Source organism: Protopterus annectens, chromosome 3.part0 (genome assembly GCF_019279795.1).
Source record: "Protopterus annectens isolate FY-2018-M chromosome 3.part0, PAN1.0, whole genome shotgun sequence".
Taxonomy (NCBI): domain Eukaryota; kingdom Metazoa; phylum Chordata; order Ceratodontiformes; family Protopteridae; genus Protopterus; species Protopterus annectens.
The window spans coordinates 1,906,773,198-1,906,792,940 of record NC_056731.1 but is presented as its reverse complement, the minus strand read 5'-3'; the positions used below and the strand labels follow the sequence as shown (position 1 = coordinate 1,906,792,940).

The 19,743-nt window shown below is 38.7% G+C and overlaps 1 protein-coding gene across 1 annotated transcript in view; it reads right to left on the bottom strand.

Moving 5' to 3' along the window:
• The window catches only part of ATP6V0D2 (ATPase H+ transporting V0 subunit d2), a 358,513-nt gene that overhangs the window by 40,710 nt on the left and 298,060 nt on the right, over positions 1-19,743 (bottom strand). Inside the window, exon 5 of the mRNA XM_044065990.1 lies at positions 6,076-6,153. Coding sequence (XP_043921925.1) covers positions 6,076-6,153 — 78 coding nt within the window. The remainder of the gene's footprint in view (positions 1-6,075; positions 6,154-19,743) is intronic.

Sequence of the window (19,743 nt, the reverse complement as noted above, 5' to 3'; positions counted from 1 at the left end):
TATACCTTCTGAGTCACTAGAACTATCTACAGACTTGCCAGCTATCAGTACCTCATTGTCGTTTATGAGTGGCTTTAACCATGCCTTCAGTATTACTGAAATGTGAGGTTGTAGGTCACATAATCAAGCATGGAATTTTATAGCCTTATTGCAGAAGCTTCACATATTTATGTGAACTGAATAAGCTCCTACTTGAGTGCTACACTGTATTTCTTGTTACTGCTGAGTTGTTTTTTATTGTTGTGGATTTCTAACTACTAAGCTGGTCCCTGGACTACTTTCAAGAGCACAAGACACTAATGTTTTAGAACTCCATTGGTATAGAGGGATAAAGCCCCATCTATGACCCAGACAATCTGAGTCTGACTGGCAGCTTGTGTATCTGTTGGAGCTATTGTACGGAGGAGAAGAATGAAAAGGCCAATTCATGATCAGCTTCCTTCAGGGGGAAGAGAAGGCCATGTGTTTGTGAACATACTCTGTTATGTCAGAATCCCCAGTGGAGACTGGGATTACATGGAAATACTTGTCTACAAGGGGGGAGGTGGGTAGGGCCAATGATTATGTCATACAGAGGTGAGGTAAGCAACTCAAAGGACCATTTGTACATTAACTCATTGGACCTGAATGAGCATGTGAATGTGTTATGGCTAAGAAGAAAACCTGAACTACCCTAATGTCTTTTTAAGTGACAGTTCCTCTACATCAGCTCTTGCCTGGGTGATGAACCATCTGTCAAAATAGATATTACACAGCTAGAGTTGCTAACATTTAAGCCATGGTGAAAATTACAAGGACCTAGTCTAATATGTTTTGGTCTCAATGCTAACGTAATGAAGTTGATGCAGAAATGTAAAATCAGAATTACATGCATAACCTTATATGATACTTGTATTTTTACCTGACAGACGTAGGACTTACCAGCTCAAAGAATAAGGAGCAGCAACGTGCTTTGGACACATCTTAAAATCATTGTGCACAACTTGATAAGTGGGGAAAGACATAATAGGCAACTTTAGAGATGATTTTACTTTAACTGCTGAATACCCAAAAGTAGGGCAAACCATGAGAAGGCTAAATAGGAAGTGGCTCCAAGCTATGCCTGAGGTTAAAGGTGCAGTAGGGAAAGAGCAATTCTAAAGCTACAGTGGGATGGTGAGCGTTAAACCTATCGGAGAGAGGCTTCAGCTTGAGAGCCCGCCTCTGATTAAGTGGATTTAATTATTTAAAGGGGACAACCTCTGTATAAGAGTGTGGTTGGTAAGGTGAGAGGACTCCAGTAATGTCTCTGGATGAACAGCCCTTCTCAAATGGTATAAAATGACTGAGTATTGTATAGACAAGGGAGGGAAGATTTAGTGGCCACAAGTGTCAACCTGGAGACATTGAAAACAGGAACAAAAGACCTTGAAAAGTAGGTACATCGTATTAGCATAAACATTTGAATACCAACTAACACATAATTTTCAGCTTTCAGTAGGAATGTGGTTATGCGGGATACTATTCAGAAACACGTTGAAAAAGCAGAGATGGACAAAAAAATTATGGAAAAATATAAACATATTAAAGAGACTATGTGAAATTTGTAGACGTTAATGAACTGTATTGCAAAATTCCACCATACAAGGTCATTTGTATTTTGCTTCTGAAAAGGGAGATGTAAGATGTGCTCCCCTTACTTTACATTACTGTTATCAATAGTATGTTGGTCATGTAATGTGGTTTTATGTGTTCTAGATAGGTTCAAAAATCAAGTGTGGTGAGAGGGATTCAGAAAATTATATGAATGGGTAAATCAAGATTGAAAATAAGAACACACCTCCAAAAATAGGTACATCAAGTGCAGGGGTGAATCAGACCCGAAAATGGGAATGTTCCTCCAAAATAAGGATAGTTGAGAGGGCGAGCTGCAGCGACTGCTAACAGGGGTGCTTACTTAGCAATGTTGGATAAACCACTATTGGGTATACTTAAGAAGAGATAAAAAAGCCTATAGTCTGTGTTTTCACCCCCATTATTAGACAAAACTAACTTTGACCTTCCTATTCCGAATTCTGCTCCTTAACTTGAGATTATTCAGCTGAGGAACAATGTCCATAAACATGTATGCTCTTGATGTGAGGGTACAGAACCCTACCTGTTTAATGGTTCATAATATAAATACAACAGAAGCAGGAAAAGGTAATGAAGTGGACGAAAAATAAAATGGTTAGCAAACCCAATACACTTTTCTTTTTCATATATCCGAAGATTTATTTATTTATTTGACATTTGTTGACTGGGTTAGTCCATCTGACCTTGTGCCTTTTTTCATTGGAGGCCTGAGGAGAAAAGCTCCACAGTACAAATTATACAAGTAATTAGAATCCGAGGACAAGTTTTACATATAAAAAATACACAGTTTAAAGTAGTGATCCACAGCTTAACATTACAAAATATAAGTTAGGAGTGAGTATAGGAGAGCGTTTGGTCCAAGCAAAGTTGTAAAGATGCAGAAAAATTGTTATAGGTGTTCTAGTAGTAGTAGTAGTAGTAGTATAGTATTTACACTTAAAATGTTGAAACTAGTTTGTTACATTCTAATATAAAATAATGAATTTATAATGTAAGGAAAACAATAATGAATAATAGCAGCCGTGCAAAAGATACAATGGTTAACATAGTGATAAATGCAAACAAAAATATGTATATAAATGCAGTAATGTACTATTTTGCTGGGCATATTTTAAGCAATTTGCATTAAAATGAAAAGTCGGGCCTGCCTAGCAGGTTTTATCATGGCTACTCAACTACAAGATTATAAACACTTTATTGAAATAAGAGACAAATAACTAAACAGAGGTAAATATTTGTAATTGCACTAGGACAATCTGAAAAACTAAATGCAAAAATATAACAGTAAAGTATATAAATTCTTTCCTTTCTTAGAGTACAAATTAGGGAGAATAACATCTTGGATCTTGTCCTTACTAATATGGGAGCATCTTGGACCATCCCTTGCGTATCTTTATCACTTGGTAGGTCAGACCATAAAGCAGTCACCTTCAAAATAAAACTGAAACTAGAGATTCTTTCCATCTAAGGTACCTTTAGAAATTTCTTTAAGACAAACTACCTACTCCTAAGTGATACATTGGCAAGCTTCAAATCAACACCAAACCCTGTTAACTCCACTGAATATGCAGAAATGTACAGCACCACACTGTATCAGCATGTAAACAGCTGCACAAATGCAGCTATACCCCTTGGAAACACGTGCAGGGCAAACCCCGAAAACCAACCCACATAGTGGAACCATAGTATCAACAAGCTTTATAATAAAAAGAAAAGAATTTTGACCAAAAGTATTAATAGTAACTTCCAGAATGTTATAGTCCTTGCCACTAAAATAAACAAACAACTCAGGAGCTTAACAAAAGCCACCAAAGCCATATTTGAGGCTAAAGAGCTACCCAAGCCAAAAGCAATCACAAGGCATTTTTTTATGTTTGTAATCTCAAAAGCAAAATGCAGCAATGCATTGAGCTTATTGTGAATAGTGTTAATTACAATGAGGCTGAAGATACAGTGAACCTGTTGGCTGATAAATTTAGCTCTAACTTTACCCCTCTCTTTCTTCTAGCTGTCCCACAAGATATACATGAAACTGGCTCATCTCCAACTATCTCACATGACCAAGTCCTAAAAGTGCTATCAAAAGCTAAAAACGCTGCATCAATGGGTCATGACAATATCCCTGGATGCATCTTAAATAGCACGAAGCACAATTTAGTCACACCCCTAACAACATTGTTCAGTGTCAGCCTCTATACAAGTTTTGTACCAAATGAATGGAGGACAGCTACAGTCATTCCCCTGCATAAGGGAGGACCTTCCACAGATCCAGGCAACTACAGACTCATAAGCCTGACCAGCCTAATATGCAAAGCCATGGAAAGATTTATCATGATATTAATCAATAAGGACAATGAAAGCCTTCAAACACTGGACCCATCTCAGTTTGGATTCATCAAGGGCAGGTCATGCTTACTCAACTTGGTGGATTTTTTGAAAAAGTTACCAAAGCAATGGATGAAGGTAAAATGGTACACACTGCATACCTTGACCTGGCTAATTTGCCACTCAGGCATAATAGAAAAGCTAAATAAACTGTGAATAAATGCCTATGTCACCCGCTGGATTGTCAGCTGGCTCACAGATAGGATGTAGATAATCAAAATTGGGGATGTTACCTCTACAAAGAGACCAGTCACCAGTGAAGTCACCCATGGTTCTGTGTTGGGACCTCTCCTGTATGGTATCTACTTTTTTGAAGTAAACGCCAGTACCAAATAGCTCTGGCTGACTAAGTTTGCAGATGACTGTAAGCTAGGAGCAGTCACTGAATTCCCAACTGGTTTAGCCATCCTGCAGGAAGGTTTGTCTCAAGTAAATAACTGGTGTCAACATCATGATCTGAAACTAAATGTCAAAAATGCATTCTTCTTTCCTTTGGGAAGTCATCTACCTCAGGGACTACCACATTGACAATACTCCCCTAAGGGTTTACCAGCTTCTCAGGATTTAGGAACTTACATGGACAGTGGCCTAACTTTTGACCAACATGTGTCTATTGTTGTAAAAAAGTCCTTCTATACTGAATAGCTTATGAATAAAGTGATTTTGCTAGATCTAGGGGATATCATTGTCCCCTTTTACTCAGCCCTCATTTGGCCAGTCATTGAATACAATCCCACCTTTGGCATGTATCTCTCCAGTCACATGCAACAACTGGAAAGTCCACAGGGATACCTTACTAAAAGGATACAAGGCCTAAACAACATGCCCTATAGGGACTGACTCAAAGCTCTATACTCTGTGCCCTACAGACTGTTAAGAAGTAACCTGTGTCTGGCATAGAAGCCATCCTCCAACCCATTACCGAGAGATTTACTGCACATCAGATGGCATCAGAAATATTCAGTTTAGGGATCTAAACCTTTTCTGTGACATCAAAAGAATGGTTTGGAGGGGCAGGAATATTTTGCAGAGGATATCACTGCTGTGGAACAGACCTCCAGTCCATATAAAACAAAGTTCATTCCTGTCCATTTTCAAGTACAACTTAGATCTGTGGATTGGAAACAGAAAATTTACCCCAGTACTGTCCCCTGTTCTACTAATGGAAAAAAGCAGCTCCTAAATGCTTTATTCCATGCATGGGTCCCCTCAAATTATCTGTGGTATGATCCCAGTTATTCTTACTAGTGATAATATATAATTATCAACCATGAGATGGGTTAGGCCAATCTATAACCAAATGGGATAGGTTATTTCTAAAACAAAAAGATAATTTGGCTAGGCCTAAAATGTCCTGCAGGGACAGCTGGACTAGTATGAACCTAAGGCTTTCAATGAACATCCACACCAGTTCATGATGGGACAAATGAAGACCTACTCTACCTCATGTATGGTTATCTTGACTTGCTTATAACCAACATTTAGTTGCATAAAGTAAGAAGCATTAGGGAAACAGAACCAAATTGTTTTCAAAGATGCATTTCTTTACATCTTTATTTTAAGATATGTAAAGGATATATATTCTTACGCTTTACAAACTCAATACTTGATTTAGTCTGGCGACTGCATTATAGGATAAAAAAGGAAACATAATGACTTTTGAGAGAAAAGCAAACACACCTCTTAGTTGTCCCCGATTTTGCAGAATGTCCTTGATTTTTCTTTATATTTGTGCCCTGTCCCTCAAAACATTTTTCTGGTAAATCGCCAAGCATTACAGTCAGCCAATAATGCCAGACATTGGAGTTTCGTACTACTTCTTACTGTTCAGGGAATACATGCTGATGCAAAAAACTCTAGCATTAACTTTTTAAATGAATTAGAGTAATATATTGAAAGTGGCCCTGACTTGGGGCCCCCCATTATTTTTGGCTTTGTGCAAATTTCTTAAGCAAAGACATTGAGAGGTATGAAAGCAAGCTATATGTGTGAAATTCTGAAACACCGGACTGTAGATTTTCTAGCAAGGAGACTACTAATTTTATGCCATTGGAAGTAAAATATAACTCTTCTTACCGCAAGAATGGAACACATAATCTCTTCCGTTGTGTTTCCTTGTTCTTCACAGAATTTGTAGAAACTTTCAAGGTAAGACTGTTTTGGCAAAATAAAAAGACAATGTAAATCTTTAACTGCAGTTAAAATTGTATAATAAAAAGTAAAGTTTACTGAAACTGCTAATTTTTTTCAGATTTCTGATAACATCAGTCTTCAGGCATGCTCTACCACATAGGTATGATGTGACCTCTTCTCTTTGTCATTTATTTTCTCATGTTTGTGATAGACATTATAATCCCTTTCTGTGTCATCAAAAATATATGTATTCAGAATACTCCACTTATAGATCTCTGCCAAATTACATTTAAAACCGTGTCTATTGCTCTACCAACACAATCATATACCCCTTACTCCCACTCATTTTCTTATTAACGTCTTCTTGTCCCTACCCTATAACAACTCACTCCTTGCTAAAGGTCCCACTTTCATTTTTTTCTTTTCCCTTTTTCTTCCCTGCTTTTCTCCTTACTGTTTTACTAGCAGTCTGTAACTCAAATGCACTTTGTTTCAGAGCTTCCCTACTCACCTTGTGCTGATCTCTTCAGAATGTCTGTGCTTCTATTTCTCATAGCATTTGTTAAGTTGTACCACCACTCTTTCATTTTTCTATCTCTTTGTAAATGTCATAATGTGATGCCTTCTGGCATTTTCTCTAAATATTGTATGTAAACTACAAAAGTGCACTTATTTCAGTATGAAAGCCATGCAGATGAATATACATCTCTGCCAATAAGTGTACTGAAGTTATATTACTGTTATACAGAGTGTATGTATACTTCATCTTTTTTTGAACATTTGAAGTGATCTGTGAAGCTGTTTGAATACATCAATATATTCATTTTTCTACTGCATGTAATTGCCATTATCCAATGATTATTTTAAAGACATTTAAGTACCCATGTACTCATTTTTACTGTACTGGGCATTTTTTCACTGAAAATGGAGGCTAGAACCTCCCCGTTATCAAGCATAAATAAAATAATTTGCAGCAATAGACAAATAATCTTTTATTTATTGCATTCTGTTGACTGGATAGATATCACTGTATAAGCAGCCTCTTTTTCAGAGGAGTGCAAGCATGGAATTTATACTGATTAGAACAAATCTGGACAGGTTACTAGGAAAACACTCTTTCTCATGCAGGTTGGAGGATCTGTATGTTTTCCTTTTTGTGACCTTCAGAATACTGGTTGCAAGGTCAAATGCTGGAAAGTCTTTATAGAGTGGAATTAAGTTATGTTAAAATGTTGACAGTGGGCGATCTTATAAACAAATTCAATGTATTGAAACAAATGCGTGTTGGAAGACAAGAATGAAGATCTCTGCTAAAATGTGAAAATGCCACCTGCAAGCTGTTCTATAAATAAAACAAATTGTGATAATTCATATTACAGTTAAGTTAAATGCTTCAGAATTGAGTGGATAGTGGTATCTGAATCCTGAGTAGTTATTGAAGAACTATAGGCAGAGGGATATAAGAGTCAGTAAATTCATAGCAAGAAGACTCTAATCTGTAGCAATGTGCAAATTTGTACTACATCGTTACACAGAGTGTCTACAGTCTGTAGGCAAGGCCAAATAGTTTCCAAACAAATAAGAAGCAATGCTTCTTTGAGGTACTCCATTGTGAATATTTGTGTGTAAATTCACTAGGAACAAAATGTCTAAAATATTAACTTTGTAAGAGTTAGTGGGATAACAACATTTTTTGGAGGGCATACCTATACAAATAATGATAAAAAGAAGTAAAGTGAGCTTCAGTATTGTCTAATGATCGACAGCCAGTTCCAAATAGATGAGAGCTATGAGTGAGAGCGATAAGAGACTTGCAAATCTTTTGCTTTTAAGGTAGTGAATCCTTCAAGAAAATCTGTAGATTCTAAATGGATTTGGATTGGATGCTGGGAAATGGAGGTACAGTGACTTTCACTAATTAATAAAGAGTACACCTCCGAAACACATACTTCTGAAGAGGTAGTAGTCCTTTTTTTATGCAAGGCAACTTCAGCAATGTACTAAAAGTTCCCATGAATCCCTTATCATCGCTAATAAAAAACACATTATTAATACATTATTGTTATCAATACTCCAACAAGGGTGGATGGTAGACTAGAACACAAATGTGATAATACTCTTTTGGACCAATGAAAGTTTTAAAATTACTTGACATCTCAAAAGCTCTGGCAATTGCAAATCCTATGTTGGTCCAGTAAAGAGTATTACATCATGTCTGTGTTCTGGTGTCTTTGCTTTTATATTAGTGGACCAATACAGCATTTCTTAATTTTTTAACTATGTCAAGAATTTTAAAATTGATGGACTAGCACAGCATTTCATAATTGTTTTAACGATGTTAGGAATTTTAGAAACAATATTCAGCACTGCACTGAGCTCATGTCTAATGTCATTAACCACTCTGATCCTGAGGAAACTGAAAATATATAAGTTGACACGTTTAGGTCAAACTTTTCACATCTCTTCCACCAATGTCACCCTCACACCATCCACTCAGCAGTGTTCCCTAAGATCTTTCCCAAACAAGTCCTATAAGCCCATTTTAAAACTATTAAAGCTTGCTGTGTTGGCTTTCATAACATACAAGATTGTTCCCTTATCAGTATGAATCACTGTCTAATTAATCCCCTCCCAGACTTATTACATCTTAGCCTCTCATTGGGATCTATACTAGGTGTTGAGAGAACAGCTGCTGTGGTACCTCACCACAAAGGAACCCTGCCACCTACCTTAAAAATTAAGATCAATTACCCTTACTAGTATAATTTGTAAAATGCTGGAAAGTGTACTCATGGATCTTATAACTAAGTATATTGGTAACTTACTAGCCCTTCATCTAAGCCAGTTTGGCTTTTTGAAACATGTATCATGCATATCAAACTTGGTGAATTTCTTTGAAAAGGTCAAAGATGCAGTGGTCAAAAGCAAGTCTGGGCACACTGCCTCCCTAGATCCGGTTAAGGGTTTGATATTATGCATCTCTCTGGCATCATAGATAATAATGTCTCATGTCTGACAAGGGCTGTTGTGCCCAGGTATTTCATGCTTTTTTCTAAATGTAAATACAAAATATATGTAGATATTGCACACATACATGTACGCACATGTGCACACATGCACACACACATACACGCACATCATGTAAACAGCTTCTTCTTTATATTGCAAATCTATGAGGTTGTTTGGACTAGCTGGCCAAATGCTATAATGGTATAGTAACGTTTATCGTCTGATCATATCGACTTATTTTGCTTCAAAGAGGTATTAACTTTATCCATATTGAGAGATATTTACCTGGAACAATAGATTTTTATCTTGCTTTATTTCTTTTAATAGTTTAATGTGAGTGACAGTAAACAAAAAGGAGAGCACAGCAGCTGGTTGTGATGGCAATTTCTGTTAACCGAAGAAGTAACTAAATGGTACATTTCACTTCAAAGATCTATTTTCTTCATATTTATTAGCACATAAAGTACAATGCTGCATTGTAAAATAACTGTGCACTAGATATATTAATACACATTACACAATGAAATAAAAATGGTTATAATTATTCATTTTTTATATCAATTTGCATGCACCGGCAATTATAACACTTTCTGAATGGTAACATAGCTGCAGTTTTCTAAATTACTGTCGTAATTTGCTTTAGTTTGTTTGTGTCTTTCGGCTTTTCTTGGTTAGGGGTTGCCACAGCGGAACTCCGGTCCGCTAATGATTGGCAATAGATTTTTTTACGTGCCAAGTTTGCCAGCCCTGACGCACAACCTTCAACGGAGGTACACCCATTCATGCATGTCTTCACACAGAAGACGCTCTGGCTGAGAATCGAACGGCACAACGTCTTGCTGTGAGGTGACAACGGTACCACAGCACCACCACCGCAGTTCCGTAATTTGATTTAGTAAAGTCTTATATTCCTAAATACTTTATATTTGCATTGCATATTTACTTTTTCACCTTTTTTTTTCTCAACTAAACTGAGGTGGTTGATGCTTAATATCTTCACCTTTGGTTTACTAATTCAACCAGACAATTGTTGCTTTTCTTTATCTCTCGATTACTAATTAAACTAAGTTTGTTACTAGTTTATGCAAATGATATCTGTGCTTTGCTTCAGACTGTGTTAAACTGCTGTGGGGTGACAGCCAGAAACATTTTCAGCACTGCAGAGGGCCAAACAGATGTAATATACAGAGAAAAGACCAATGCATAGTTTAGAAGATCTACATATTGCTCCTGTAAAAGCAATGTTTTCTGAGAATGAAGAAGAAAACCAGTACACCATATGTTAGCAAATTAATTTCTCAGCATGAAAGCACACCCTACAGCTGTGTAATGAAACTACAGCTGTGTAGAGTCACAGCAGAAAAGTGTCTGCTATGTGGTTGTGGAAATACATCTGGTAATCCCAGCTGTGGCGCATGATTAGTACTGGATACATGAATCACCCCACAACATCAAAGACACACACACACACACACACACACACACACACACACACAAAACACATATTTGCATGCATATGAATGCACCATATCTCTCAATTTCCCAGAATTTTGCAGAGAGTTTAGATGTTTGCCTCATATTTTTTGTTCTGATTCTCATAAAATTTGTGGTTTAATGTCATATCATTCAAGACTGAAGTCACTAAATGGTGACAGACATTTGAGTTTCATGTTTCATACATGGTAATAAAAACACTGTTATTGTAACAATTTGCTGTGTTTATAAGAGCAATATTTGAAATCTGTTCCTTATTTTGAGCCTTTGCCCCCATTATTTAGGGCTTTGTCGGGATTTCTTGCTCTGAGAGGTTGAGGAGTAATGCACGCACACATAAATAAACACATACTCGTACAGACATACATAAAAGATATGGCACACATAGCAGTATAATATGTTGCTGTCATGTCATCCATACTTAATCACCACAGCAGCAGTAGCTGTACAAAAGCTACATGCATGTGTTAATAATTTGCATAAATGGTGTGCACAGCTATCAGAACAGCACAGTATATGCTGCTTAGCCGGCAAGACTCCAAAGCTCTATGATTGTTGTCATAGAGTATGATTTTAAATGAGATGCAAATGAATAGTTAGTATACATGAATGAGTAATGAGCACAATGCAGTCCAGTACAATGCTACATTGCTTTGCACATTCCTGTCTAATAGCCTAGACACAATGCATACTTTTTCCCCATATTAACTATCTAGTGTTGCCACATTACGTAGGTCTAAGGTACACAGAGCTCTGCTGTTATCCATAATATCACTGCTGAATTGGACTATAAGTACATTGTATTGAGATACATAGGCTACACAAAGATAACCTGCTGCACACCCTAATGTTTAATGACTACTTGCTGCCTTGTGATTTGAATATAGGCCATAAGAGGTTGCAGTGCTGTGTCCCATCATCATATGTAATCTACCCCCAAACTTTGGAGCATGATTAAGTGGAAGAGTGTATGTATTCTAAGCATTATGTTCAGGTTGTTCTGTCACAGCCCAGTTCACTGAATAATATTTGGTCAACATTAGGTGGATAAACTGACCATTGCATAATACTTTTTCTGATATCTGACAAACATGGGGCTAGTTATAGTAAAGAGATGTCAAGTGCAAGAGTCCTCCACTGTAGGGGGGATGTGTGGGACAATGATTTATGGACATTGCCTAGAGCACTTGATCTTGACTCACGGTTTCTTGAGCATACAGGCTCAGTTTGTTATAAGCTTGTCTTCTGTTGCTTACTTACATTTAGAGTGCGATTGTTATATTTGCAGCTTACAGATACGGGTAGTCTAAGGTTGGTGCTGCTTGGAGAAAGGACAAGGAAGGCTTTATACAGCCTGTCAAAGGTTTCTGTATTTCTGAGGTACAATGATCTCAGAGTAAGAATAATAAAGTTTGAGGGTTGTGTTTCCCCTTAACATGGGCATGCAGGTACACTTTTTTAATCATGGCTGCTTCTAAATTGAGCAGCTCATGTACACCCTTTTCTTTATTTTGTTACATTTGTTAACCAACAGCATTTAGTCAGTTCACATTATGTTTATTTTACATACACACAGCCACACGCACACACACACACACACACACACACATATATATATATATATATATATATATATATATATATATATATATATATATATATATATATTTAATGGGGAGGCCATAGACATTATTTTCATATTATGCATACATACAAAGTACACATGCCAAAAAGGTCTGAATGAATAAAGACAGAGCCAGCTGCAAGTACGTGCATCATATGATAATGTCTGTAGTTGAGCTGCAGTTTACAAACTTTTGTGAACAGACTAGTGTTATGTGAGCTTGCTAGGATCTAGGATATGTACTGGATTCAAGGAACGTGTCTCCAGCAGGAAGCAGTTTTGCTTTTAGAATTGCATGCAGTTTTGGTCGGTTGGGTTAAACCAAACTGTCTTTACCACAAAACATTGTAGATAACATGGCCTATGTGCATGTTTAGCATCCCTCCCTTCCCTCCATCTATGCCTGGTGCAAGACAAAATAGTTCTGCACACATTGCTGCATTGTTACACACCTTAAGCATTAGGCTTACAACCCTCCCAGAGTGTCTGTTTTACAACTCTGCTTTAGGGTGTAGAGCACTGTACTGCTGTGTATTCCCCTAATGTGAATTCTCCCCCCAGGTTGCTAGAGTGCAAGTTCAATGTTCAGGGTAAAATGCTATACACCTGTGTACTCAATAATTTACTTATTAATTAAGAGTGTTGAAATGATTAATACCTTCACATTGTACTGAATGAAAAATATAACATTGTCATTAAAAAGCAGATGAAACATGGTACAAATGTAAACAAATATTAAAATATTTTATTAAAAGTAAAGATCTGTAAAGATGGTCTGCTACCATGTATATAGAGATAGAGTCCTGACTGTTCCCCAGATGACCTGGGATCAATTAGTAGTCCCACTGGAAGAGACTGCTAAGGACAGGGGAGGAATGGAGATGCTGAGCTTGCTTACTTCCTGCAGGGAGCAGAAAAGAGCATACATCCACAAATGTTTTCTGTGTTCAAGCTCCTTACTGGAGACTGGAAACCCAGTGGGGGTTTTAGCTTAAAAGAGGCCAGATGCATCTAGACGTACATCAGAGAAAAGAAATACAGTCTCATATAATACCCAGTTAGGCATGTACAAAAAAAATGGTAAGGCTAAAAGAAAAAACCTTTATTCCTCATGTGGATGGCAGCACAACTCCATGTTTGACCTTTGCTCCAGTGGAATGAATAAGACATTGGTCTGTCACGTTTGGTGGATAAATGGGTAAGAAGACTGTTTTGGGGCAAGAAGATTGATGATCAGGGGCTGACCAGAGCAAAAATAAAAGACAGATACCTGAACTGGCTTTAGATATACCCTACAAAAAAGATGCCTCTTCACTGATCTCCTCTACAAGAGTTTTCCAAATAGATCATTGAAACAGACAGTGACCCATCTCCTGACAAGTTAATAGCACAAGTCAGAACATAGGGCAGCAAAAACTTTATTATATTAGCTAGAATCTGACTGCATCGAGCCCTGACTACAAAACTAGAATCTTAAAAGATGACATAGCAGCAATTGTCGGTCAATGCAAATCCCAAAGTATTGAGTTGTATGACATGACCAGGCGGCTTTAGGCATTATTTTTGTTGTATTTTGTATATACTACATTTGTACCAGATCCCCAAGGTAAAGAATGCTGCAGTAGTCTAATCAAGAATATAACAGTGCATAGATTACTGCATCACAGTTACAAGGTGTGACCTTAGAATGAGGTTCTGGATCCAGGCACTATTATTTAGGTGGAGCTATGATGTCTTGATAACGGCCGATATGTGGCCCTTGAGTGTAAGTTTGTCATCAAGTATCACTCCCTGATCACAAAACTAAGAAACACTTTACAAGTCTATTCCATAAATAGCAAGGGGAAGGAAAATCATGCAATTGATGGACAACATTGTCTAAAGCTTTGCTAGGGTGAATGGTAGTTAAATATCAGACTGACCACAAGCAGTATTTTATGGTGGTAAAATCTGACACAATTTCTCAAGTGATGTAAATGTGGATCTAAGCATCATCAGCATAATGTTTGTCTTTCGGCTTTTCCCGGTAAGGGGTCACCACAGCGGAACTCCGGTCCACTAATGATTAGCAGTAGATTTTTACAAACCGCTGAGGTGCCAGCTCGACGCTCAACCTTCAACGAAGGCACGCCCATTTATGCATGCATGTCTTTCGAATGCTACCCAACCGCGGGGAGGACATGCAGACTCCACACAGAAGGCACTCCCAAGCCCAGCCAAGAATCGAACGGGAGAACCTCTTGCTGTGAGGTAACAACGCTACTGCCGTACCACCACGTCATCTATGCTGATGACAAATACAAGTGATGTTTTGTATTCTGCCTGTAGGATAATGGTAGCTGTGCTATTACTGAAATATGGTTTAAAGATCCAAATTCGTAACACAAATTCTAAAGTACACATTCTTTCATTGTTGCAAATCTGTTGAATTAGGTGATGGTGTCTCAATATTTGCAAATGAATACCCAAAAGCCAGTTTATAATAAAACAAGTAGGACCAGAAGATTGCTCACACAGTAATTAATATCAGTAATATTGGATATAAGATTAAAGGAATCTGCCAGGCACCATCTATGTAACCTATAGGCCATGAGGAGTTCCTCACTAAAGGCTAGGATATGAAAAACAATGAAAATACAGTTCTTGTGAGAGATTTTAACTACTCAAATATTGGCTGAATAAATTCCTCAATGTCAAACAAATATATCCAGATATTTATTCACTATGTTACTCAAAACAGATTGGAATAAACAGTATAAAATCCAATTAAGCATGATAGCACCTAGATATCAAGAAGAAGAATATTTTGTCCTCATGTGAACATACCCTAGGTTTCAGAAAGGGTTATTAAGCCCCAACATGAGCAGCCTGCTCCTTGCAGCAACCCTTTCCAATTCAGAGACAGACCCACTGAAAGGATTTTCCACAGATGAAAAAAAATCACCATGATGGGCTGTCCCCTGGTTGTGCCTTAGGATAATGAGGCCATCTTGGGGAGCATATAATGCTAAATAGCCATGTGCTTTCCTCTGGAAATGCCTGCAGTAATCCATTTATACTGTCAAGTAATTAGGAGAATTGTTTGGCTAAGTGAATTAGGCCAGCCAGCTGTTAAAATTAAATAAAAGCTGCGGTCACCCATTCAACTCAATAGGAAAGACCCTGTTGCAGGTAAATTTAGTGAAGTTCACTGGAGACATAGTGGTGGGCAAGTAGGAGTGTGTGGATGTGTATAGCTGTGTGCAGCTATGTGTGTACATCTCTGCAGATGTATGAATAAGATAGGATGACTGTGACTATCTGTGTGTGGGTGGACATAACAGGGGCATTAGGTAGCGGACTGAGAATGTGTCCCATGTGAGTGTTTTTTTTTGTGTGTGTGTGTGTGTGTGTGTGTGTGTGTGTGTGTGTGTGTGTGTGTGTGTGTACATATGTGGGTGAATGGGTGAATGTTTCTGGGAGTCCATCGGGAGGGCCATAGGTTCATAGGTGTGTACTAGGCTAATGGCCCTGGAGCTTTTGCAAGCCTAGCCCATAGAAGTGCCCTGGCATCATGCCGCCCAACGTTAGTTCCCAGTGCCTCTATCAAGTAAAGCCACTGGAGTGATCCCCAGGGTGAACTTTCTATTTCCCATCCACTCATCAAGATTTCTCTTGAAGAGGGCCAGTGAGGTTCTCTGCTTGACATGTATGGGAAGTCTATTCAAGTCTGTTCAAGAGCATGGGCAATCTCTGGGTTATGAACCTGTCCCTCCAGCATGTTCTGTTGATTGTGGTAATGAGGTTGAGGTCTCTGGAGAGTGTGGTCCGGATGGCTTGGGATTTCTTTAGATATAGCATTTCTAACAGAGCTGGGTCAGACATGGCTTTGTAAGTCAAGCAGAGATCACCTCTTAGTAGACTATATGAGACAGAGAATAGCTGGAGTTTTTTGAGTCTGTCCATGTAGGACATGTGTTTAAGGCCCAGCATACTCTTCATGAGGTACTTTTGTGGCCTTTCTAGCTGTTGCATGTTTCTAGTGAGGTACATGCCAAATGGGGCATTATACTTGATGATTGGCCTAATGAAGGAAGAGTAGAGAGAGATGATGACCTCTTTCTTCCTGGATGCAAAACCCTTAGTAATGAGATGTGCTACATAGAAGGACATTCTGACCACAGGGCAATGTGGTGGTCGAAGGAGAGGTTGCTGTCAACCTGAGCACTCAGATCTCTTATAATGCCTTCAGTGTTCAGTGGGCTCCCATCGATGTGGTAATTAGTGGGAACTGAATTTTTTCCGAAGGGGATAATGACGCATTTTTTTGTCATTAAGCTTAATGCCATGGTTTCGACACCAGTCATTGGTCTCAGTGACGCCTTTCTGTAGGATGTCTACATCACTTGGGGAGTTAAGAATGGCTCCCAACTTGCAGTCATCTATGAACTTGGTCAGCCAGAGTCTCCCCATGTTGGCCTGGACTTCTGAGAAGTAGATGCCAAACAGGAGAAGACCTAGGACCGATCCCTGTGGGATTCTACTTGTGACTGGTCGGCAGTCTGACTTGGAGTCTGCTACTTTCACACTGTGAGGTCTATCTGTGAGCCAATTTGCAACCCACCCAGTGCTATAGAGGTTGATGCCTAGTTTGATGAGTTTATCAGTAATTCCTGAATGGGGAATGGTATCTGCCCTCATCCACAGCTCTGGTGACTGACTCAAAGAAGTCAACCAGGTTGAGCAGGCATGATCTATCTTTTTCAAAACCAAATTGCGTGAGATTTAGAGTTTGAATATTCCCTATATACTTGTTAATTAGGTCTATGATGATGTGCTCCATAGCCTTACATATCAGACTCCATCAGGCTAATGAGGCGATAACTCCCAGGGTCTGTAGTTGCTCCCCCTTTATGGAGAGGGATGACTGTAGCAGTGCGCCATTCGATAGGGACAAAGCTTGAGGTGAGGCTGTGATTGAACAGGGTACATAGATGTGGTACCAGTTCATTTTGTAGTTAATGTAGAACTCATCCAGGGATATTGTCGGGTCCCATGGAAGCTGTATTCTTGGCCTTGGACAATGCAACTTTAACTTCTGCTGCAGTAATGCTGGGTGCCACGCATTCCTCTGGTATTGTGATTGGCCCTTTGGGGAGAGTGGGGTAAAGTTGGCAATATCTGTTGGCTCAGTATAGGATGTACCATTGTGTAGTAACTCTGAGCAAACTTGGGTATTGCTGTGGAGATTCTTGATATAACTAATGAATGCTTTGGGGTTCTTTTTAGTGTCTGCTGCAATTTTGCCTTCATTGCTGGCTTTAGAGGTTTTGATGAGGGATCTCAACTTTTTGTTGAGGCTAATAAGGGAGTTTTTCTAGTCATGGGATTGCACCTTTTTCTGCAACAGTTTCTTCTTTCTGTTGTAGAGTTTATTAATGGCAGAAGACCACCAGATTGGCTTCCATTTTTTTGGAGGAGAGCGTCTTGGTTCTGTTAGGTATGGCTAGTTCCATGCATTTATGTATGTGTTCATACAGTGCATTGGTGTATAATTCAACAGTAATGCATCTATTTTCCATTGACATGGGTGCCGTGAAGTTATCCACCTCTGTTTTTAGGAACTCAAAGTCAGCTTTGGAGAAGTTTTTCATGGTGGTTACCTTTGCAGGGGGTGAGGGTGAGATGTGGATTTCCATGGTGATTAGTTTGTGGTCGGATCTAACCAGGGAGGAATTGACTATTGGTGTAGAGCAATGGTTGCCCATGTTAGTAATAACCAGGTCAAGGATGTTACTTCCTCTAGTGGGGGTAAGAACGAGCTGGTCCAGGGCACTGGAATTGATGAATTCCAGGAAACATTGGGCCATTGTATTGGGGCATGAGTAGTTTTCCCAGTTGATGGAGGGGTAGTTGAAGTCACCTAGTATGACAGTGTTGGGTTAGACCCTAATAGTTTCCAGGGTGCTTAGGAACATGGCGTGAGAGTCTTGGGACATGGTTGGGGACCTATATCAGGCTATGACCCGAATCTCCATCTTATCCAATGTTAGTTGTACCTGAAGTATCTCAGAATCATTATGGTGGGCTACTAGTCCGGAGGTGTGCATATCCTTTATGAATATGGAGACACCACTGCCTTTGGAGCTTTGGTCTATGTTCTGGGGATGAAAGGTGTAGAATGAGTTATAGCCTGGTAGTGCAGGGATGCTTTCTGCTGCTTTAAACCAGGTCTCTGTTACAACACAAATGTTGATGTTCACCATTTTGAGGAGTGCTTCGAGCAAGTGCATCAAAACCCAGGGCTTAGGTGTATGATGTTATGTAGATGTCTGTTTGCATACATTGGGATGTCTATGAATGTGTGTTTTTCTGCATGAATGTATGAATGTGTATGTAGGAGTGCATTGGGGTAACTGTGCCAATGTCATGCATAGGCTGCCAGAGGTAATTACTGGCACAAAGTGAATGTTGCGCCAGCACTAATTAGGAGCAATTCAGAGACATGTACATTAGCTGATAAGGCGGTCTTCCTTAATGCAGATGAAAACATCTGTGAATCACATTTCTTGTGATTGTGTAAATTGACCTACCTGCAGAAGGCACTTTATGTAACCACAGAAACATTTTTCTTAATTACTTTCTAAGAAGCCTATAACACAGTAACAATGGCATACACTAACTGATGTTGATTCAGTCTTTTGTAGTATGGTAAAGGCAACTTAAAAGGAAGTGTATTTCTAGTCCAGAACAGAGTCTTTCAGGCTGTATATTATCCTTTATTTCTGTATGAACTCAAATAGCTAAGGTTAGATGAGGGTCTACTAAATGGTTCAACAGACAGCAAGTTAACTAAAAATTAATATACAGCACCTGTCACAGGAAGGAATATTTACTGCAGAGGTTCACCATGATTCAGTACTGGGCCCTATTCCATTTCTTGTCTTTATTAATGACTAAGCCAACGCCATGACCTCACTAAATATAACACTTTACACTGATGATATACAGATCCCACAGAAGTGGAGTTATATGGCATGAGGAGGATGCAGAAGCAAAGAGAAACTACTAGATAGTGCAGAAGACTAAGGCTATAAGCTATTAACTCATGCTCTCCAGTACAGCTCTTTTGAGTGTGTACCTTTAACTTCCAGGCTTAAGACTTTAAAAATGAAGTTATCACCTTACAGTTCTAATAAACACTAGACAGAGGTCAAACATCATTGCAAATGTGTTTCCCATCATGTATGTTTCAGGATAAAATATTCTGATACCTTGTATGTAGTATGTATTTAGAATTATTAATGGAAATATGAACAGGCAATATTTGACACCTAGATAGTAGGAGGTAACTGCAAAAATGCCTGGAGGCGCACTTGGCTGTAATGAGTTCCCCTACTCTAGGATTTGACTTCCTTGGCCTCCATTTGCAAACTGTGTGATTCTGAGCAAGTTACTGAGCCATACAAGGCTTCCAGATCACCTTGAAAAGGTATACTTGTGAC